A 17150-nucleotide genomic window follows, 5' to 3' on the forward strand; every position below is an offset into this window, starting at 1 on the left:
TACATGACATGAGGGTTATTTGGTTCCATTAAAGAACAATAAATTGATAATTTTGATATCATATTTTTGATTTTTTTCCACCATTTTTGTTATATGTAAACAGAGGCAACTGTCATTGTGTAAATGTCACCCCACTGCAAAAAGTTCCGATTTTTTTCAAGGAAGATAACTCTCACCCGGATCAAAGTGATTGTAAAATGTAAAATAAATTAATTATAAAGCCATTGTGTATATTTTGTTCAATTTCTCATTCTATATGTATAGATCTTTGTGTCCTGGGTGCTGTTAGCTTGTAGATAATCACTTTTATCCGTACAAATTCAATAAAAAACACTTTGTGTAACATGTGTTACATATTTTGCGATAAATAAAATATTTGTAGGGTTAATAAGAAATGCTTCTTTTCATTTTATTATTGTTGTTATTGTTCCGAACAATGCCACACACACACAAAAAACGGAAAATATTAAAATTGACGAAAATTCAATTTTTTTGTATTTTTTCCAAAAAAGTCCCTAAACTATCGGAATGTTTAGATTTTCATAAATCAACTCGACATAGTTGCATAACCATTATATGAAAGTTTCAACGAATTTTGCAAGTTAATTGCGAAAGTGTGGAGCCACCTTAAGAAGTCAATATATCAAAAAATTCTATCGGCAAAAACCTTCAATGTTTAAACTAATACAGTTATTGTGTGTCAATAACAACAAGGAATTAAGCCGTATCGGCAAATTTATTTTTGAAGCAAATAAGATAAGAGCTGTATTTCTTTAACTCGTACCCCACTTATGTCTTGCTGTTTCACATTATTATGTATTGTATGTAATATGTACGCATGGGCCGTAAGGCCTACAGTCAATACATTGAATTGAATTGACCCTACAAATAAAAAAAGGTATAAACTGATGAAAGGGCCAGACTTGATATGATAAAGAAAATTACCTTGTGAACTGTAGTTATAGCTACAGTGCACATTGATGTGAATACAGTTCACTTCAGTGTTAACTCCAGTGCACAAGGATGTGAACTCCAGTTCACTTCAGTGTTAGCTCCAGTGCACAAGCTAGTGAACTGGAGTTCACTTTTCTTGTTAACTCCAGTGCACTAGGCTACCAAGTTAAGTTTGCTCCCTTAACTGTATACAGGATTTACCACGGATAAATACATGCATACTATAAAACGGTAACAGATACGTTTTGATAATTTACCGAAGTGTGGACACGTCATAATTTTTTTAAGTAATTATTTAATTTAAACTAATTATTTTGAAATTATATATTTTTTGCTGTCAAGATGTAACCACGAAATGGAGATAGCTGTTCGTATCAATATTATATAAATATGTTTATATCAGTCCATGTTGAAGATGTATCGATGAACGTGTGTCAAGGCCTGTTTACCTGTACAGCGATGAGACTCAAAACATTTACAGAAAACTTAAATTACGCGCCATTTTCAACTCAAAAATAATGTACACAACGAATTTTTATATAATATTTTATTTTCACACCAATTTTTTAAAATTCTATACATTTCATTTCAATTTGTACATAAATACGCTTTTATTTGACATTGAAGATGTCAAAATATTCGTTTTGTTAAAAATTTGGAATGCTCTGAAGGGGTTTCATGTGGTATATTTTCCACTTAAAAAAGGACACACTTTTTACTTTATGTATTCATATATACATATATTTATAAAGAGAAAATGATAAACTTAATTATCAGAGACATACATTTTTTGCTTTAGTAAACGAGATATTAGCATTTTTTTATTGAAATGCCGCTCCATAATCTATAGCAGGGATGTGTAGTGGACCACTACACATCCCTGTCTATAGCAAACATTTTACAGCCTGCTGTAATCTATAGCAGTGGACCACTACACACCCCTGTCTATAGCAAACATTTTACAGCCTGCTGTAATCTATAGCACGGACTCTAATTCCGTGTCTATAGCAAATTATTCAAATGTGACCCCATCTTTCTGTATAAACATTGATATCATTTTCTTATTTATAGCTACTGATAAAAAAAACGCTAGGCTAGCAATCACAGTTCCCAGAGAGATACCGTCTTATTTCCGAGTCGTCCTTCACCGGATTCGTTTCAATGTTTATTTAGTGATGCCCGAGCAGTGCGCTGAAGTGCTTGTAATGCAAATGTGTTTATACTAAGCTTGCAATCTACATTGAATTTTTCATCTGACATTGTGAACAGCATGGTTACAGATGGCTTTCGTGCTAAAATACGCAAAAACTGTCAGAAATAACTGGAAAAAGTCAGTCGTCTGTGTCGCTGCTGCTGCATATGGTGTAAAATACGCAAAAGAGAAATACGAGTAAGAGAAACGATTCACTGTGACATTATTAATTTAATTGCGTATCGTCGTACATAGGGTGTACTCCAACAGTGTTAAATGTTTACACGGCGAGATACTTTTGACAGGCGCCATGTAACCTCTAACTGCCCATAGCTGATTTCCCGATGCTGACGATCAAATGTTCGAAGTTCGGATTAAGAAAAATTATATCGTGTTTACATACATTTAAATGTTCAACAGGTTTCAATAAATATTCACACGTCATTCACTCGGTTCGCATAGGTTTGTTTATAATGTGATATCACAACGATTTACGCCTACGGTTGTAAATCCCTAACTTTACACGTCCAGTGATATGTATGTACCAACTTTAAATAATGATGACTTGGTTATCAAGACCCGCTTCGATCATCAGTGTTGCGAAAAGCAGTCATAGACTACTTGAAAACTGTCGCATACAAAGCACCACTCTGGGCAAGTGGAGTGAGTCTTGATGAATCTCCATCAAGTCAATGAAAGAGTAAATTGGTATTCACTCAATTTGAACAGCAGAAATGAATGACTATTATTTATCTGTTGTGGAACTGTAGGTCAATCGTCGGAGACCTGGTGGCTCAATTGGTAGAGTGTGTGTCTAGAGTAAGGCGAGTCTCGGGTTCAAATCCCGGTTTGGCCTTGCATTTTTCCTCTCCTGTTACGGCGATGCCTGTGACTAACCCTTGTTTCAAGCATTTAGTATACGCTTGGGAAGGGGATACCCGAACCAGGGTTGTAAATAGTTGTGTCTTCAGGGGCGAGGACTTAGAAAAAGGGGGAAAAGGATGGAGGAATGTAGAGGAACTGGACTGGGACGCTCGTGGGCAAATAGGCAGCTCAAATGGTAGAGCATCTGGCCGTGCGTCTCTCCTCTCCTGTTACATATCCTTACTGGTGAAGCAGACCTTGGTAACAGTGGCCGAATAATGTAACAGAAAAGAGAGTAGTGTGCTAATTCCACTGGGGATCAAACCCGAAGGGGGGTATATATTGGGCTTAATCAGTTCTCTGAGCTTAAATAGACCATTCTGATAGAATTTCAGGTTCCTGTGGTCAGACGCTCTACAACTAAGCTGCAGAGAAATTTCCTCTAGCAGAAAGCTAGAATGTGACCTTAATCCTATGTTTAATTAAAATCTGCCCCATTATTCCCCCTTTTTAAATGTGTTTACCCCTGAACACCAGAACAATCAAGGTTTATCTTCCTCTCATGACAGGGAGGGCCACAGACACCATTTGTAACAGGAAAGAGAGTAGTGTGGTTCCAACAGGGATCAAATCTGCAATCCCAGACTTCCCTAGTTGGGAGCTCTACCACTTAGCTAAATGGAGAATCCCTCTAGCTAGATAGTGACCCGTAATAATATGTACAATTAAAATCTGCCACACAATAAAGATGGGTTTTACAATACATTTTTTGGTACAATTGTTTAATTAAATATTATGAAATTGTTTCAAAATCTTTTTCATCCAAACCTGTGAATTTACAGGTAGAGTTTGTCTTTCCTTTTTTCTGACTTTAAATGATTATAATTAGAAAAAAACCTGTGATCAGTTGGTAACTGGTAAATTACAGCGGTATTTCCAATTTCAGTCAAGAGTGGATACGAAGAGAGTTCTGTGCAGAGGCCTTGGTAAGTAAGAATGTAATTTAACACTTAAGTTACAAAATTCTGATCCTTTTTAACTGAAATTCATTACTGATTGCTATTTTGTGTTCTTTACAAGAATTGACAGATTTTGTTGAAGATCGACTTTCATTTTTAGGTTATAGGGTTAGGTAAAATGATAATTAGTAGCCACAATGACATCCTATGTTATTTGACATGATATATGATGACTTATTGGTACCTTGTAATTTGATCTATTTTAAGAATATAGAAATTCTGACCTATGTGAACTTCATAACAATAAAAAAGGCATCTTCCATACTGGAGAGGTTATGCTCACTGATGCTCTCTGCACCCCTGGAGTATAGAGGAGTTGATGATGGGGCTTTAATGACAATTCATATTTTATCATTCACAATGTGTGAAGTATACAGCAATTGAAAGTGGATTAAAAATATTGCTGCTGGACTGCTTTTTTAATATTACAAAAATAGACATAATTTTTTAATATACTAAGAAACACTTTTTGCTTGCCATTAATATTCAAACTTAAATCTACAGAAATATGGGAATGCAAAGATTGGCCTCCAAGAAAGACCAAGGAAAATCACTGTATTCCTGAACCCTGCAGCATCAGGCGGGTATGTACACATAATGCTACTGTCATATGAAATAGCAATACATTGTAATTTACAATAAAGTTTGACCTAATTTCCAATGGTTGCCAGAGAAAGTATTTGTATTTTAGTGTTGAAATGTTCATGCTTTCTAACTACAATTACTGTCTTTTACTGTTTTTCTGATTATAGTAAGAGACTTATAATCAGCAGGTATGATTTTAGATATGAACAACAAGAAGTTGTTTTGGAAATTGCCAAATTGGCACAGTTTTGCCTTTGGCAGGAAGCTAGACTTCATGCATGGATGCCACCCAATAAGAGATCTGTGAGGCTAACACATTTTCAGAACATGAAAATGTAGTGAAAGTGTTCTGTAGGGAAGTTCTATTTTTTTTTAATACACATTTCTTATAAAGCCAATTAGAATTGTCAGGCGGCAGGTTAGAGGTTTTTCTTTGGGTACTCTGGCTTTCCTCCCACACAAAACCTGGCACGTCCTTAAAGGACCACAGCTGTGTATAGAGTGTAAAACACAAACAAACCAAACAAACAGACATATTCCTTTTGGGAGGGACTGTAGGATAATCTAAAACTGTCAAACAAATACTTTTCATTGACAACGTTTTGATACCTTTTGACCCTAACCCTTGGTAGTGAGAATGTGAGATGCCAAATTTGAAGCTGATGTTTGTATTGATTCTATCAAATTTTAGCCTTAAGTTAGTATGATGCTGGGAATTCAGCTAATTCCCAAAGTTAGAATTGAAGGTAAAAAGTCTCGAGTCTCAAAATCATGATACATCTACAGGGTGAATGAAGGGGGACTTACAGTTACTTACGGTGACTTTTGTTTGTTGACAGAGGTGTAACTTCTTTATATTATTTCTTAATAAGGTTGTGCAACTGTAAATTATTGCATGAACTAATAGGATCTTTCCCTATGTTCAGGATAGGACAAGGAATTTTTCTCCTCAGGGAAGAGATTCTTGACCCTGTCTAACATGAATCTACTTCATTTGAGAGTAAGATTCAAGAATCTCCTCTGAGGGTGGAGATTTCTCATTCATACCCTGAAGGTAGCGAATGATCCATTTTTTCACCGATATTCCTTAAAATCAAATTAATATAAACATTGACACATGTGTGCTATATAAAGAAATGACAATTTTTATCCTTATATACATATTATTAAAATGACTATTAGAATATTAATATACAGAATTAATTTAATTGCTTTATCAGTTCCACTTCCACTTCACTTGGCTTGTAATCTATAGTTTGGTACACACTTGTGTGAATATCTTGTTTAGCACACCGTTATCCACCAGGGTAAGAAAGAAAAATCTTTTCCTGACCAAAGGTGTTGCTATCACCGTCAAAAATGGTGGAGAAAGAGTTATTTCCCTTGTTATGTTGACAGGGGTGCTGTGAAAGTGTTTGAGAAGAATGCAGCCCCTATACTGCACTGTGCAGGATTGGAAGTCAATATTGTCAAGGTGAAGAAAGTTCATCCTTTTAACTTTCACAAAATGATTAACTGTACTGTCAAAATCATCCTGAAAGATCCCAGTTTTAAAAAGAAACCAATATTGTACATAACATTCAATTGTTTTAATTTTCAGTAGTCAATATGTCACCATACCCTCTGCATCCTGTAAATACATATATACACATTATATTTTTAACCTGGTAGTAAGTTTCCTTCAATTCATTTATTGTGAGGCTCCTTATCTCTTTCTTCCAAAATTGTATGTTGTTACATTATTATGTAATATAGAGTGTATCCTTGAGCTTTATAAAAACTCAGTATTTTATTTTTGATGACAGGTTGAGTATGAAGGGCAGGTGAAAAAGTTCCTGTCAATCTTGGAAAGGTCTGATACTGATGGTATAGTGGTCGCTGGTGGTGATGGTACACTGCTTGAGGTAAATCCAAATGGAAGAAACTAGCTAATGTTTGACAATATGTGCCCAACTTATCTATAGGTTTTTTTCAATCTTGTTTTTTATCTGAAAGTTTGTATAAAGATGCTTTGGACTGTGTTTTGTAAAATCATCAGCATGCATATGTGAAAATTGCTAAAAGCAATAGGGGATATAACGATTTCCAAGTTATGGCTCTGAAATCATGTCCCTAGTTGTGAGGCCAGATCCAAGAGTCAATACTTATATTATGATTGTGTTTGTCTCTCGATCCCCAGAAATGCTATATATGGTTATGGAGTGTGGATCTCATTCGTCAAAAGTTAGAACACAAGAATTAAGTCCCTAGGGATGGGGCCAGACCTCTGAGTTGATTCACATATATGACTGTATTTATCTCTTAATGCCTGTCAAACATATATATTGGTTATGCGGTGGGAATTTCAACCATTTCAAAATTATGGCTCAAGATCAGGAATGAAGTTCCAAGGGGTTGGGCCAGACACAAGAGTCAATTTAATATCATGACTGTATTTATCCCTTTATGCCTATCAAATGAATAATATCAGGGTTTACGTCAGCGGTCACCAATAGTATATACATATGACATTCATTAGCAGGTGACAGTGAATATTTTCAACCCGAGAAAATCGTTGTCACCCGAGGCGAAGCCGAGGGTGACAATGGGTTTTTGAGGGTTGTTACACCAAAAGTCTTTGTAGCTCAGAAATGCTACTAGTCCTGACCGGCCAAGTAGATTTTGACTAAATTTGGTCTAGAGTATCCTTAGGCCAAGGCGACTCAATTTTGTAAAACCGGTGGGTGTGGCCCCCCGGGGGGCAGAGGGGCGGGCCCAATAGGGGAAATAGAGGTAAAACCTTGAAAATCCTTCTTCTACCATAGGGATTAAAGGATTTTATCCTGATTTAGTCTGGAGCATCCTTGGGCCAAGGGGACTCAATTTGTATAAATGGTGGGTGTGGCCCCCCTGGGGGCTGGGGGGCAGGGCCCAATAGGGGAAATATAGCAAATTCTTTAAAATCCTTCTTCTTCTGTAGGAATGCAAGGTTTTGTTCCATATTTGGTCTGAAGCATTTTTGGGTGAAGGGGAACCAATTTCGTATAAACCATGGGTCTAGCCGGCCAGGGGCCTGAGAGGTGGGGCCCAATAGGAGAAACATAGCAAATTATTCTTTAAAATCCTTCTCCTTCTGTCGGAATGAAAGGATTTGTTCCATATTTGGTGTGGAGCATCCTTGGGTGAAGGGGAACCAATTTTGTATAAACGGTGGATCTGGCCCCCTTTGGGGCTGAGGGGCGGGGCCCAATAGGGGAAATATAGCAAATTCTTTAATATCCTTCTTCTGTAGGAATGAAAGAATTTTGTCCATATTTTGGGTGGAGCATCCTTGGGTAAAGGGGAACCAATTTTGTATAAACGGTGGGTGTGGCCCCCCTGGGACCTGAGGGGCGGGGCCCAATAGGGGAAAAAGAAGTAAAACCTTTATAATCCTTCTTGTACCATATCGATTGAGGGATTTTATCCTAATTTAGTCTGGAGCATCCTTGGGCCAAGGGGACTCAATTTTGTATATGCAATGGGTGTGGTCTCCCAGGGGGCAGAAGGGCGGGGGCCAATAGGAGAAATAGAGGTAAAACCTTTTAAATCCTTTTACGACCATCAAGATTAAGGGATTTTTTCCATATTTAGTCTGGAGCATCCTTGGACCAAGGGGTCTCAATTTTGTATAATTCGTGGGTATGACCCCCCTAGGGGCCCAATAGGGGTGGGGCTCTGTTTGAAGTTTGTTCTCGCTATATCTGGAGTACTGGATGGATCTTTCTGAAATTTCATATGTACTTACAGCACCTACCATGGAGTGCTATATCTTTACTTCATGCCAATTATTTAAAACATATTCAGGTGAGCGATACAGGCCCTCTGGGCCTCTTGTTTTCAAATCCTATAAAAATACGCCCTGTGTCAATACATAGCTGTGATACAGGTAACAAATTTACCATCTAGCTAGCTGCCTTATACAGATGAATTTACTGCCAAATTAACTAATATTGATAAATCACTAATCCCTTCTGAACGACATGCATTTTGGCACACAGCTAAACAGGACATATGGAACAGACGGTAGCATTATGTGTACAACTAAACAGGACATATGGAACAGACAGTAGCATTGTACAGCTAAACAGGACATATGAAACAGACAGTAGCATTGTGTGTACAGCTAAACAGGACATATGGAACAGACAGTAGCATTGTGTGTACAGCTAAACAGGACATATGGAACAGACAGTAGCATTGTGTGTATAGCTAAACAGGACAATATGGAACAGACAGTAGCATTATACAGCTAAACAGGACATATGGACCAGACAGTAGCATTGTACAGCTAAACAGGACATATGGAACAGACAGAAGCATTGTGTGTACAGCTAAACAGGACATATGGAACAGACAGTAGCATTGTGTGTACAGCTAAACAGGACATATGGAACAGACAGTAGCATTGTGTGTACAGCTAAACAGGACATATGGAACAGACAGTAGCATTGTGTGTACAGCTAAACAGGACATATGGAACAGACAGTAGCATTGTGTGTACAGCTAAACAGGACATATGGAACAGACAGTAGCATTGTGTGTACAGCTAAACAGGACATATGGAACAGACAGTAGCATTGTGTGTACAGCTAAACAGGACATATGGAACAGACAGTAGCATTGTGTGTACAGCTAAACAGGACATATGGAACAGACAGTAGCATTGTGTGTACAGCTAAACAGGACATATGGAACAGACAGTAGCATTGTGTGTACAGCTAAACAGGACATATGGAACAGACAGTAGCATTGTGTGTACAGCTAAACAGGACATATGGAACAGACAGTAGCATTGTGTGTACAGCTAAACAGGACATATGGAACAGACAGTAGCATTGTGTGTACAGCTAAACAGGACATATGGAACAGACAGTAGCATTGTGTGTACAGCTAAACAGGACATATGGAACAGACAGTAGCATTGTGTGTACAGCTAAACAGGACATATGGAACAGACAGTAGCATTGTGTGTACAGCTAAACAGGACATATGGAACAGACAGTAGCATTGTGTGTACAGCTAAACAGGACATATGGAACAGACAGTAGCATTGTGTGTACAGCTAAACAGGACATATGGAACAGACAGTAGCATTGTGTGTACAGCTAAACAGGACATATGGAACAGACAGTAGCATTGTGTGTACAGCTAAACAGGACATATGGAACAGACAGTAGCATTGTGTGTACAGCTAAACAGGACATATGGAACAGACAGTAGCATTGTGTGTACAGCTAAACAGGACATATGGAACAGACAGTAGCATTGTGTGTACAGCTAAACAGGACATATGGAACAGACAGTAGCATTGTGTGTACAGCTAAACAGGACATATGGAACAGACAGTAGCATTGTGTGTACAGCTAAACAGGACATATGGAACAGACAGTAGCATTGTGTGTACAGCTAAACAGGACATATGGAACAGACAGTAGCATTGTGTGTACAGCTAAACAGGACATATGGAACAGACAGTAGCATTGTGTGTACAGCTAAACAGGACATATGGAACAGACAGTAGCATTGTGTGTACAGCTAAACAGGACATATGGAACAGACAGTAGCATTGTGTGTACAGCTAAACAGGACATATGGAACAGACAGTAGCATTGTGTGTACAGCTAAACAGGACATATGGAACAGACAGTAGCATTGTGTGTACAGCTAAACAGGACATATGGAACAGACAGTAGCATTGTGTGTACAGCTAAACAGGACATATGGAACAGACAGTAGCATTGTGTGTACAGCTAAACAGGACATATGGAACAGACAGTAGCATTGTGTGTACAGCTAAACAGGACATATGGAACAGACAGTAGCATTGTGTGTACAGCTAAACAGGACATATGGAACAGACAGTAGCATTGTGTGTACAGCTAAACAGGACATATGGAACAGACAGTAGCATTGTGTGTACAGCTAAACAGGACATATGGAACAGACAGTAGCATTGTGTGTACAGCTAAACAGGACATATGGAACAGACAGTAGCATTGTGTGTACAGCTAAACAGGACATATGGAACAGACAGTAGCATTGTGTGTACAGCTAAACAGGACATATGGAACAGACAGTAGCATTGTGTGTACAGCTAAACAGGACATATGGAACAGACAGTAGCATTGTGTGTACAGCTAAACAGGACATATGGAACAGACAGTAGCATTGTGTGTACAGCTAAACAGGACATATGGAACAGACAGTAGCATTGTGTGTACAGCTAAACAGGACATATGGAACAGACAGTAGCATTGTGTGTACAGCTAAACAGGACATATGGAACAGACAGTAGCATTGTGTGTACAGCTAAACAGGACATATGGAACAGACAGTAGCATTGTGTGTACAGCTAAACAGGACATATGGAACAGACAGTAGCATTGTGTGTACAGCTAAACAGGACATATGGAACAGACAGTAGCATTGTGTGTACAGCTAAACAGGACATATGGAACAGACAGTAGCATTGTGTGTACAGCTAAACAGGACATATGGAACAGACAGTAGCATTGTGTGTACAGCTAAACAGGACATATGGAACAGACAGTAGCATTGTGTGTACAGCTAAACAGGACATATGGAACAGACAGTAGCATTGTGTGTACAGCTAAACAGGACATATGGAACAGACAGTAGCATTGTGTGTACAGCTAAACAGGACATATGGAACAGACAGTAGCATTGTGTGTACAGCTAAACAGGACATATGGAACAGACAGTAGCATTGTGTGTACAGCTAAACAGGACATATGGAACAGACAGTAGCATTGTGTGTACAGCTAAACAGGACATATGGAACAGACAGTAGCATTGTGTGTACAGCTAAACAGGACATATGGAACAGACAGTAGCATTGTGTGTACAGCTAAACAGGACATATGGAACAGACAGTAGCATTGTGTGTACAGCTAAACAGGACATATGGAACAGACAGTAGCATTGTGTGTACAGCTAAACAGGACATATGGAACAGACAGTAGCATTGTGTGTACAGCTAAACAGGACATATGGAACAGACAGTAGCATTGTGTGTACAGCTAAACAGGACATATGGAACAGACAGTAGCATTGTGTGTACAGCTAAACAGGACATATGGAACAGACAGTAGCATTGTGTGTACAGCTAAACAGGACATATGGAACAGACAGTAGCATTGTGTGTACAGCTAAACAGGACAATATGGAACAGATAGTAGCATTGTGTGTACTGCTAAACAGGACATATGGAACCGACAGTAGCATTATACAGCTAAACAGGACATATGGAACAGACAGAAGCATTGTACAGCTAAACAGGCCAACATGGAACAGACAGTAGCATTGGACAGCTAAACAGGACAATACGGAACAGATAGTAGCATTGTGTGTAGTGCTAAACAGGACATATGGAACAGACAGTAGCATTGTGTGTACAGCTAAACAGGACATATGCAACAGACAGTAGCATTGTACAGCTAAACAGGACATATGGACCAGATAGTAGCATTGTACAGCTAAACAGGACATATGGAACAGACAGTAGCATTATGTGTAAAGCTAACATATGTTTTACTGCGCTGTTTGATTTACGAAGTTAATTAATCTGCTGTGTGTGTTTGGGAGTGGGAGGTTATTTTACTGCTCTGATTGATTTATGTAATTATAAAATCTGCCTTTTTTGTTTTTAGACCATTACTGGAATCATGAGGAAAGAAGATAAGGTAAGGTCTTGCTTAGTTATTATAGCACTTAAATTAGACAACATTATCGAGAACCTTTATCATGCAGCATTTCACAGTGTGTATTGAAATATATATTTATTAGGATTATTCTATAGAAAACAATTTCGGGCAAATTTACCAATGAACAGTTTTAAATCCTATCCCAACACAACACTTGATTCAAATTGCCAAACAAGTAAAGCTCTGATATAAAAGATTGAAATGCAAAAATGAAAATTTGGTATACATCTAATTGATTTTCGGCTTCTGTAGCATTTTAACAAGAGTTAAGTGTTAATACCACGGAATGAGATTATATAAGTCAATAGTGTTACTATATGATGTACGTATACATGTTATAGAAATGATATGATTGCAATAATCTGGTTTCTGTTATACTATAATGTACTGCTGGGTATTGTGAAACTGTAATACACCACTAGAAATTTAACAATGATCAGTTTTATGTCCTTTCCCCTCTTAACACTTAGAAATTGCAATGTATAAATGGAAATATGTCAGGCATCCTGGTTTTGAAATGCAAGGATTGTATATTATTGCAATAATCATATATGGTTTCCGTTATAATATACTGCTGACTTTTGTGAAACTAAATTTTCAGCATATAACTACTTTGTTACCTTCAGAACTGTATAAAGCTAAAGGGACCATGTAAAATACAGGACATGATCAGGGTTTTAAGTGTTTGCTGCAGTACATGATACAATTTTGTTAACTTTTTTCCCAGACATTCCGACAAAATATACCAGTAGGAGTTATCCCCCTTGGTCACAAAAACCGGTTTGCAAAGCTGCTTTTTGGCAGTGACAACGATCAAGTTCTGTAAGTATATTAATATACATAAAACTGTCAAAGGTCACACTGGTACCATATTTGAAGTAAAAGCTTGTGTAGGTGATATCTTGTGAACCCCTTAACAAATTTAATTTAACTTAGACCATTTATGGTCAATCTGAATAAAATCATCTTTTGGCTTCACTAACTTTATGCTACAAGTTCAGGCGTAACAAATGTAATGTACATGTAACAGATGATTTTAATCCAATTGCCATATGGTAGCATCAAGTTTTACACTTGATTTTATTTTGATGGTCATTGGTCAAATTTAATCGGTCAAAGGTCACAATTAACAATTAAGACTTTGGGAAAAGTGGAGATATATCTATGTGAGCCCTCACTTAATTTGTTTTTATGCCCCCGCCATAAAATGGGGGGGGGGGGGGGGCATATAGTCTTGCTCATGTCTGTCCCGTCCGGTCCCAATTCAATGTAAACACCTGTTGCGTCCCATCCCGTCCCGATTCAATGTAAACACCTGTTGCGTCCCGTCCCATCCCGTCCCATTTCAATGTAAACACCTGTTGCGTCCCGTCGCGTCCCGTCCCGATTCAATGTAAACACCTGTTGCGACCCGTTGCGTCCCGTCCCGATTCAATGTAAAACACTTAGCAACTTCATTCTTTGACAGATTTTGATCAAACTTTATACAAAGGTACAACCTTCCATAAAATGGGGGGCTATTTAACATTGCCCATGTCCGTCCCGTCCCGATTCAATGTAAACACTTAGTAACTTCATTCTTTGACAGATTTTGGTCAAACTTTATTCAAAGGTCAAGTATGAGTATATTTTGGACATTGTTGTGTTTCATGGTTCCAAGGTCAAGGCCAAGGTCACTGTTGCTATATATAGAAAATCATCAACTGATTCAATTTAAACACTTAGCAATTTCATTCTTTCACAGATTTTGGTCAAACTTTATATAAAGGTCAAATATGAGTATACCTCTGAAATCCTTGTGTTTCTAGGATGGTAATAACATACAGAAAAAACATATGAATATTAAAATCAACTTATCAACTTTAAGTGTAGTACCTTGTGTGTGTGCTTGTTTCAGGGTATCAAGATAAAAGTGGTTGTAAGTTTTTATAGAACACTGAAACAAATTTCACATGGCAGCGGGGGCATTTATGTCTTACAGACATTTTCTAGTTATTTTATGCAAATGAATCTGATTTTTGAATGCTGTTCAAACTTAACCAGCAGCAGATATTGATATAAGTAGAGCACATGTTGGCATGGATGACAAGGATAAATGGTCATTTCTTCTCATACAAACAAATGATCTTATTAAGCTTATTTTCTCTTATAAAGGTCGATTCCACTGGTTTTGTGTAAACAATCATTCTAAAAATGCTACCTGCTATTGCCAGCTGTACTTTCAGTTTACGGAAAGTGAAAAGTCTTATTTCATTTTCCATTAGCAGGAGTGTTTTATAATTTCCCATTAAAGTAACAGCTCGTGGGCAGATTGTGTTTAAGTTCTACTATAGCCCATATACTTTTTCATAGTAAGTAATGAAAATATTCACTAATTTTGACATAAAAACCAGCTGCAGGTGTTACCTGGCTAGTGGAGTAACACCACTAATTACGATAGAACATTTAATTTAATACCTACATTTCCTTTGTCATTTCATTTGTGCTTGTGAACTGCATACCAGTGTAAATCTTCACAAATATATACAAATGTAAAATGAATTAGACAATAGGATGACACCATCTTAAAGACACAGTGTCAATATATATTTCACCATTGTTTGAATCGGACGTTACTCTGAACACTCATCAGAGTGATTACACTGGTGAGAGTGATGTTGATCATTTACCTTTCCACAGATTGATGTGCCAGTGTGCTATGTCTGTGGTGCGGGGGCTCGGCAGAAGTGTGGACGTCATCAGCCTCAAGGTCAGCAAAGGTTATTATAAGGTCATTCATGCACAAATGTATGTCAGCGTATAGTTGAGGTGACCAATGGACACTGATTTGAACTTCTAAAATTTGACAGGCTGTATTATGGCATGGGTTGAGTCTGTGTGTCCATGTATTATGGCATGGGTCCTGTCTATCTGTCCGTGTATTATGGCATGGGTCGTGTCTATCTGTCCGTGTATTATGGCATGAGTCGTGTCTATCTGTCCATGTATTATGGCATGGGTCGTGTCTATCTGTCCATGTATTATGGCATGGGTCGTGACTATCTTTCCGTGTATTATGGCATCGGTCGTGTCTATCTGTCCGTGTATTATGGCATGGGTCGTGTACATGTCTATCTGTCCGTGTATTATGGCATTTGGGTCGTGTCTATCTGTCCATGTATTATGGCATGGGTCGTGTCTATCTGTCCGTGTATTATGGCATGGGTCGTGTCTATCTGTCCATGTATTACAGCATTGGTTATGTCCGTCCGTCCGTCCATGTATTATGGCATGGGTCGTGTCTATTTGTCCATGTATTATGGCATGGGTCGTGTCTATCTGTCCATGTATTACAGCATTGGTTATGTCTGTCTGTCCATGTATTATGGCATGGGTCGTGTCTGTCCGTCCGTGTATTATGGCAAGGGTCGTGTCTATCTGTTCGTGTATTACAGCATTGGTTATGTCTATCTGTCCATGTATTATGGCATGGGTCGTGTCTGTCCGTCCGTGTATTATGGCATTGGTCGTGTCTATCTGTCCATGTATTATGGCATTAGTTGCGTCTGTCTGTCCGTGTATTACAACATTGGTTATGTCTAATCCGTGTATTTTGGCATGGGGCGTGTCTGTCCGTCCGTGTATTATGGTATGGGGCGTATTTGTCTGTCCGTGTGTTATAGCATGGGGTGTGGTTGTGTGTCCATGTATTATGGCATTGGTTATGTGTCTGTCCATGTATTATGGCATGGTGCGTGTTTGTTTGTCTGTGTATTATGGCATGGTGCATGTTTGTTTGTCCATTTTTTATGGCATGGTGCGTGTTTGTTTGTCCATGTATTATGGCATGGTGCGTGTTTGCTGTCCGTGTGTAATGGTATGAGGCGTGTCAGTCTGTCTGTCTGTCTGTCTATCCATTCCTTGGTTTTTTTGCCAGATAATTTGCTTCAAGTTTGATTAGAAACAAACTATTTTTGATTTGTGATCCACAGGACTAGTCTGAAATATTAGTTGTTAGTCAAGTGTCAAGGGAACTGTAATGTAGTCCACAATTTCCGTAAGAAATCACCCCCTGCATGAAACATCAAAAGTAATTGACTGTAGAAGACATAACTTGATTTCTAGTGCGAAATTGTGACAATTTTCCAGCTATAAATCTGTATTTCTAGCAGGTTTCGGAATAGAGTGTTTTTTATAATCTATATATCAAATGATCTTGTGATAACATAATTATATTCTTTCAAGTGCAACGAACAAGTTAGTTTGGTATTTCTCTATTCCTTGCTGAAATCTACACTAGTCTTTGAATACAGGACTACTGTTTGTGTCTATAGCCCTGTTAAGTATTATTTACTGAAATCTGGTAAGTATATACAAGAAGAGCATATAAAGACTAAGGTAAAGTTCAAACTTGAGCAAAATCTACTCGTTATTGATATAACATATTGTGCTTTGATAGGCTATATTTTTCTCACAATAACTTAAACAATCAACAGATTCAAACAAAACTTTTTCATCATATATATTATACAAAGTCGAAGGCTCAGTTTGAATTTGAACAAAATCTGTTCTTAATAAATAGTGGAGATCACAGAAATTTCTTTTGTGTGAGCCTTGTTAAATCCTAACCCTTACAAGAGATTACATAGTGGTAATAGTGATGCTGTATACAAACTACAATTAACGAAGAAATATCTAAACAAAAGTAAAGTATTCAACTATATATCTATATAATTTCACTTAGGGTAAAAAGATAAAATTTTGAATAAACTGAGGGTACGCCCCCACTCCCAAGTGGGCAGAAGGGGGGGG

General features: G+C 37.9%; 1 protein-coding gene across 2 annotated transcripts in view; it reads left to right on the forward strand.

Annotated features, from left to right (window-relative positions):
- Positions 1-2175: 2175 nt before the first annotated feature.
- Positions 2176-17150, forward strand: part of LOC110441391 (acylglycerol kinase, mitochondrial-like) — a 40734-nt gene continuing 25759 nt past the window's right edge. For both annotated transcript variants that reach the window (XM_021484512.1, XM_021484513.1), the window contains exons 1-8: positions 2176-2344; positions 3957-3996; positions 4534-4613; positions 6013-6088; positions 6420-6518; positions 12306-12338; positions 13087-13181; positions 15039-15108. In XM_021484512.1, the coding sequence (XP_021340187.1) occupies positions 2235-2344; positions 3957-3996; positions 4534-4613; positions 6013-6088; positions 6420-6518; positions 12306-12338; positions 13087-13181; positions 15039-15108 (603 nt within the window). In that variant the 5' untranslated portion in view covers positions 2176-2234. The remainder of the gene's footprint in view (positions 2345-3956; positions 3997-4533; positions 4614-6012; positions 6089-6419; positions 6519-12305; positions 12339-13086; positions 13182-15038; positions 15109-17150) is intronic.

The sequence above is a fragment of the Mizuhopecten yessoensis genome, unplaced genomic scaffold (assembly GCF_002113885.1).
Source record: "Mizuhopecten yessoensis strain PY_sf001 unplaced genomic scaffold, ASM211388v2 scaffold715925, whole genome shotgun sequence".
In the NCBI taxonomy this organism is placed as follows: domain Eukaryota; kingdom Metazoa; phylum Mollusca; class Bivalvia; order Pectinida; family Pectinidae; genus Mizuhopecten; species Mizuhopecten yessoensis.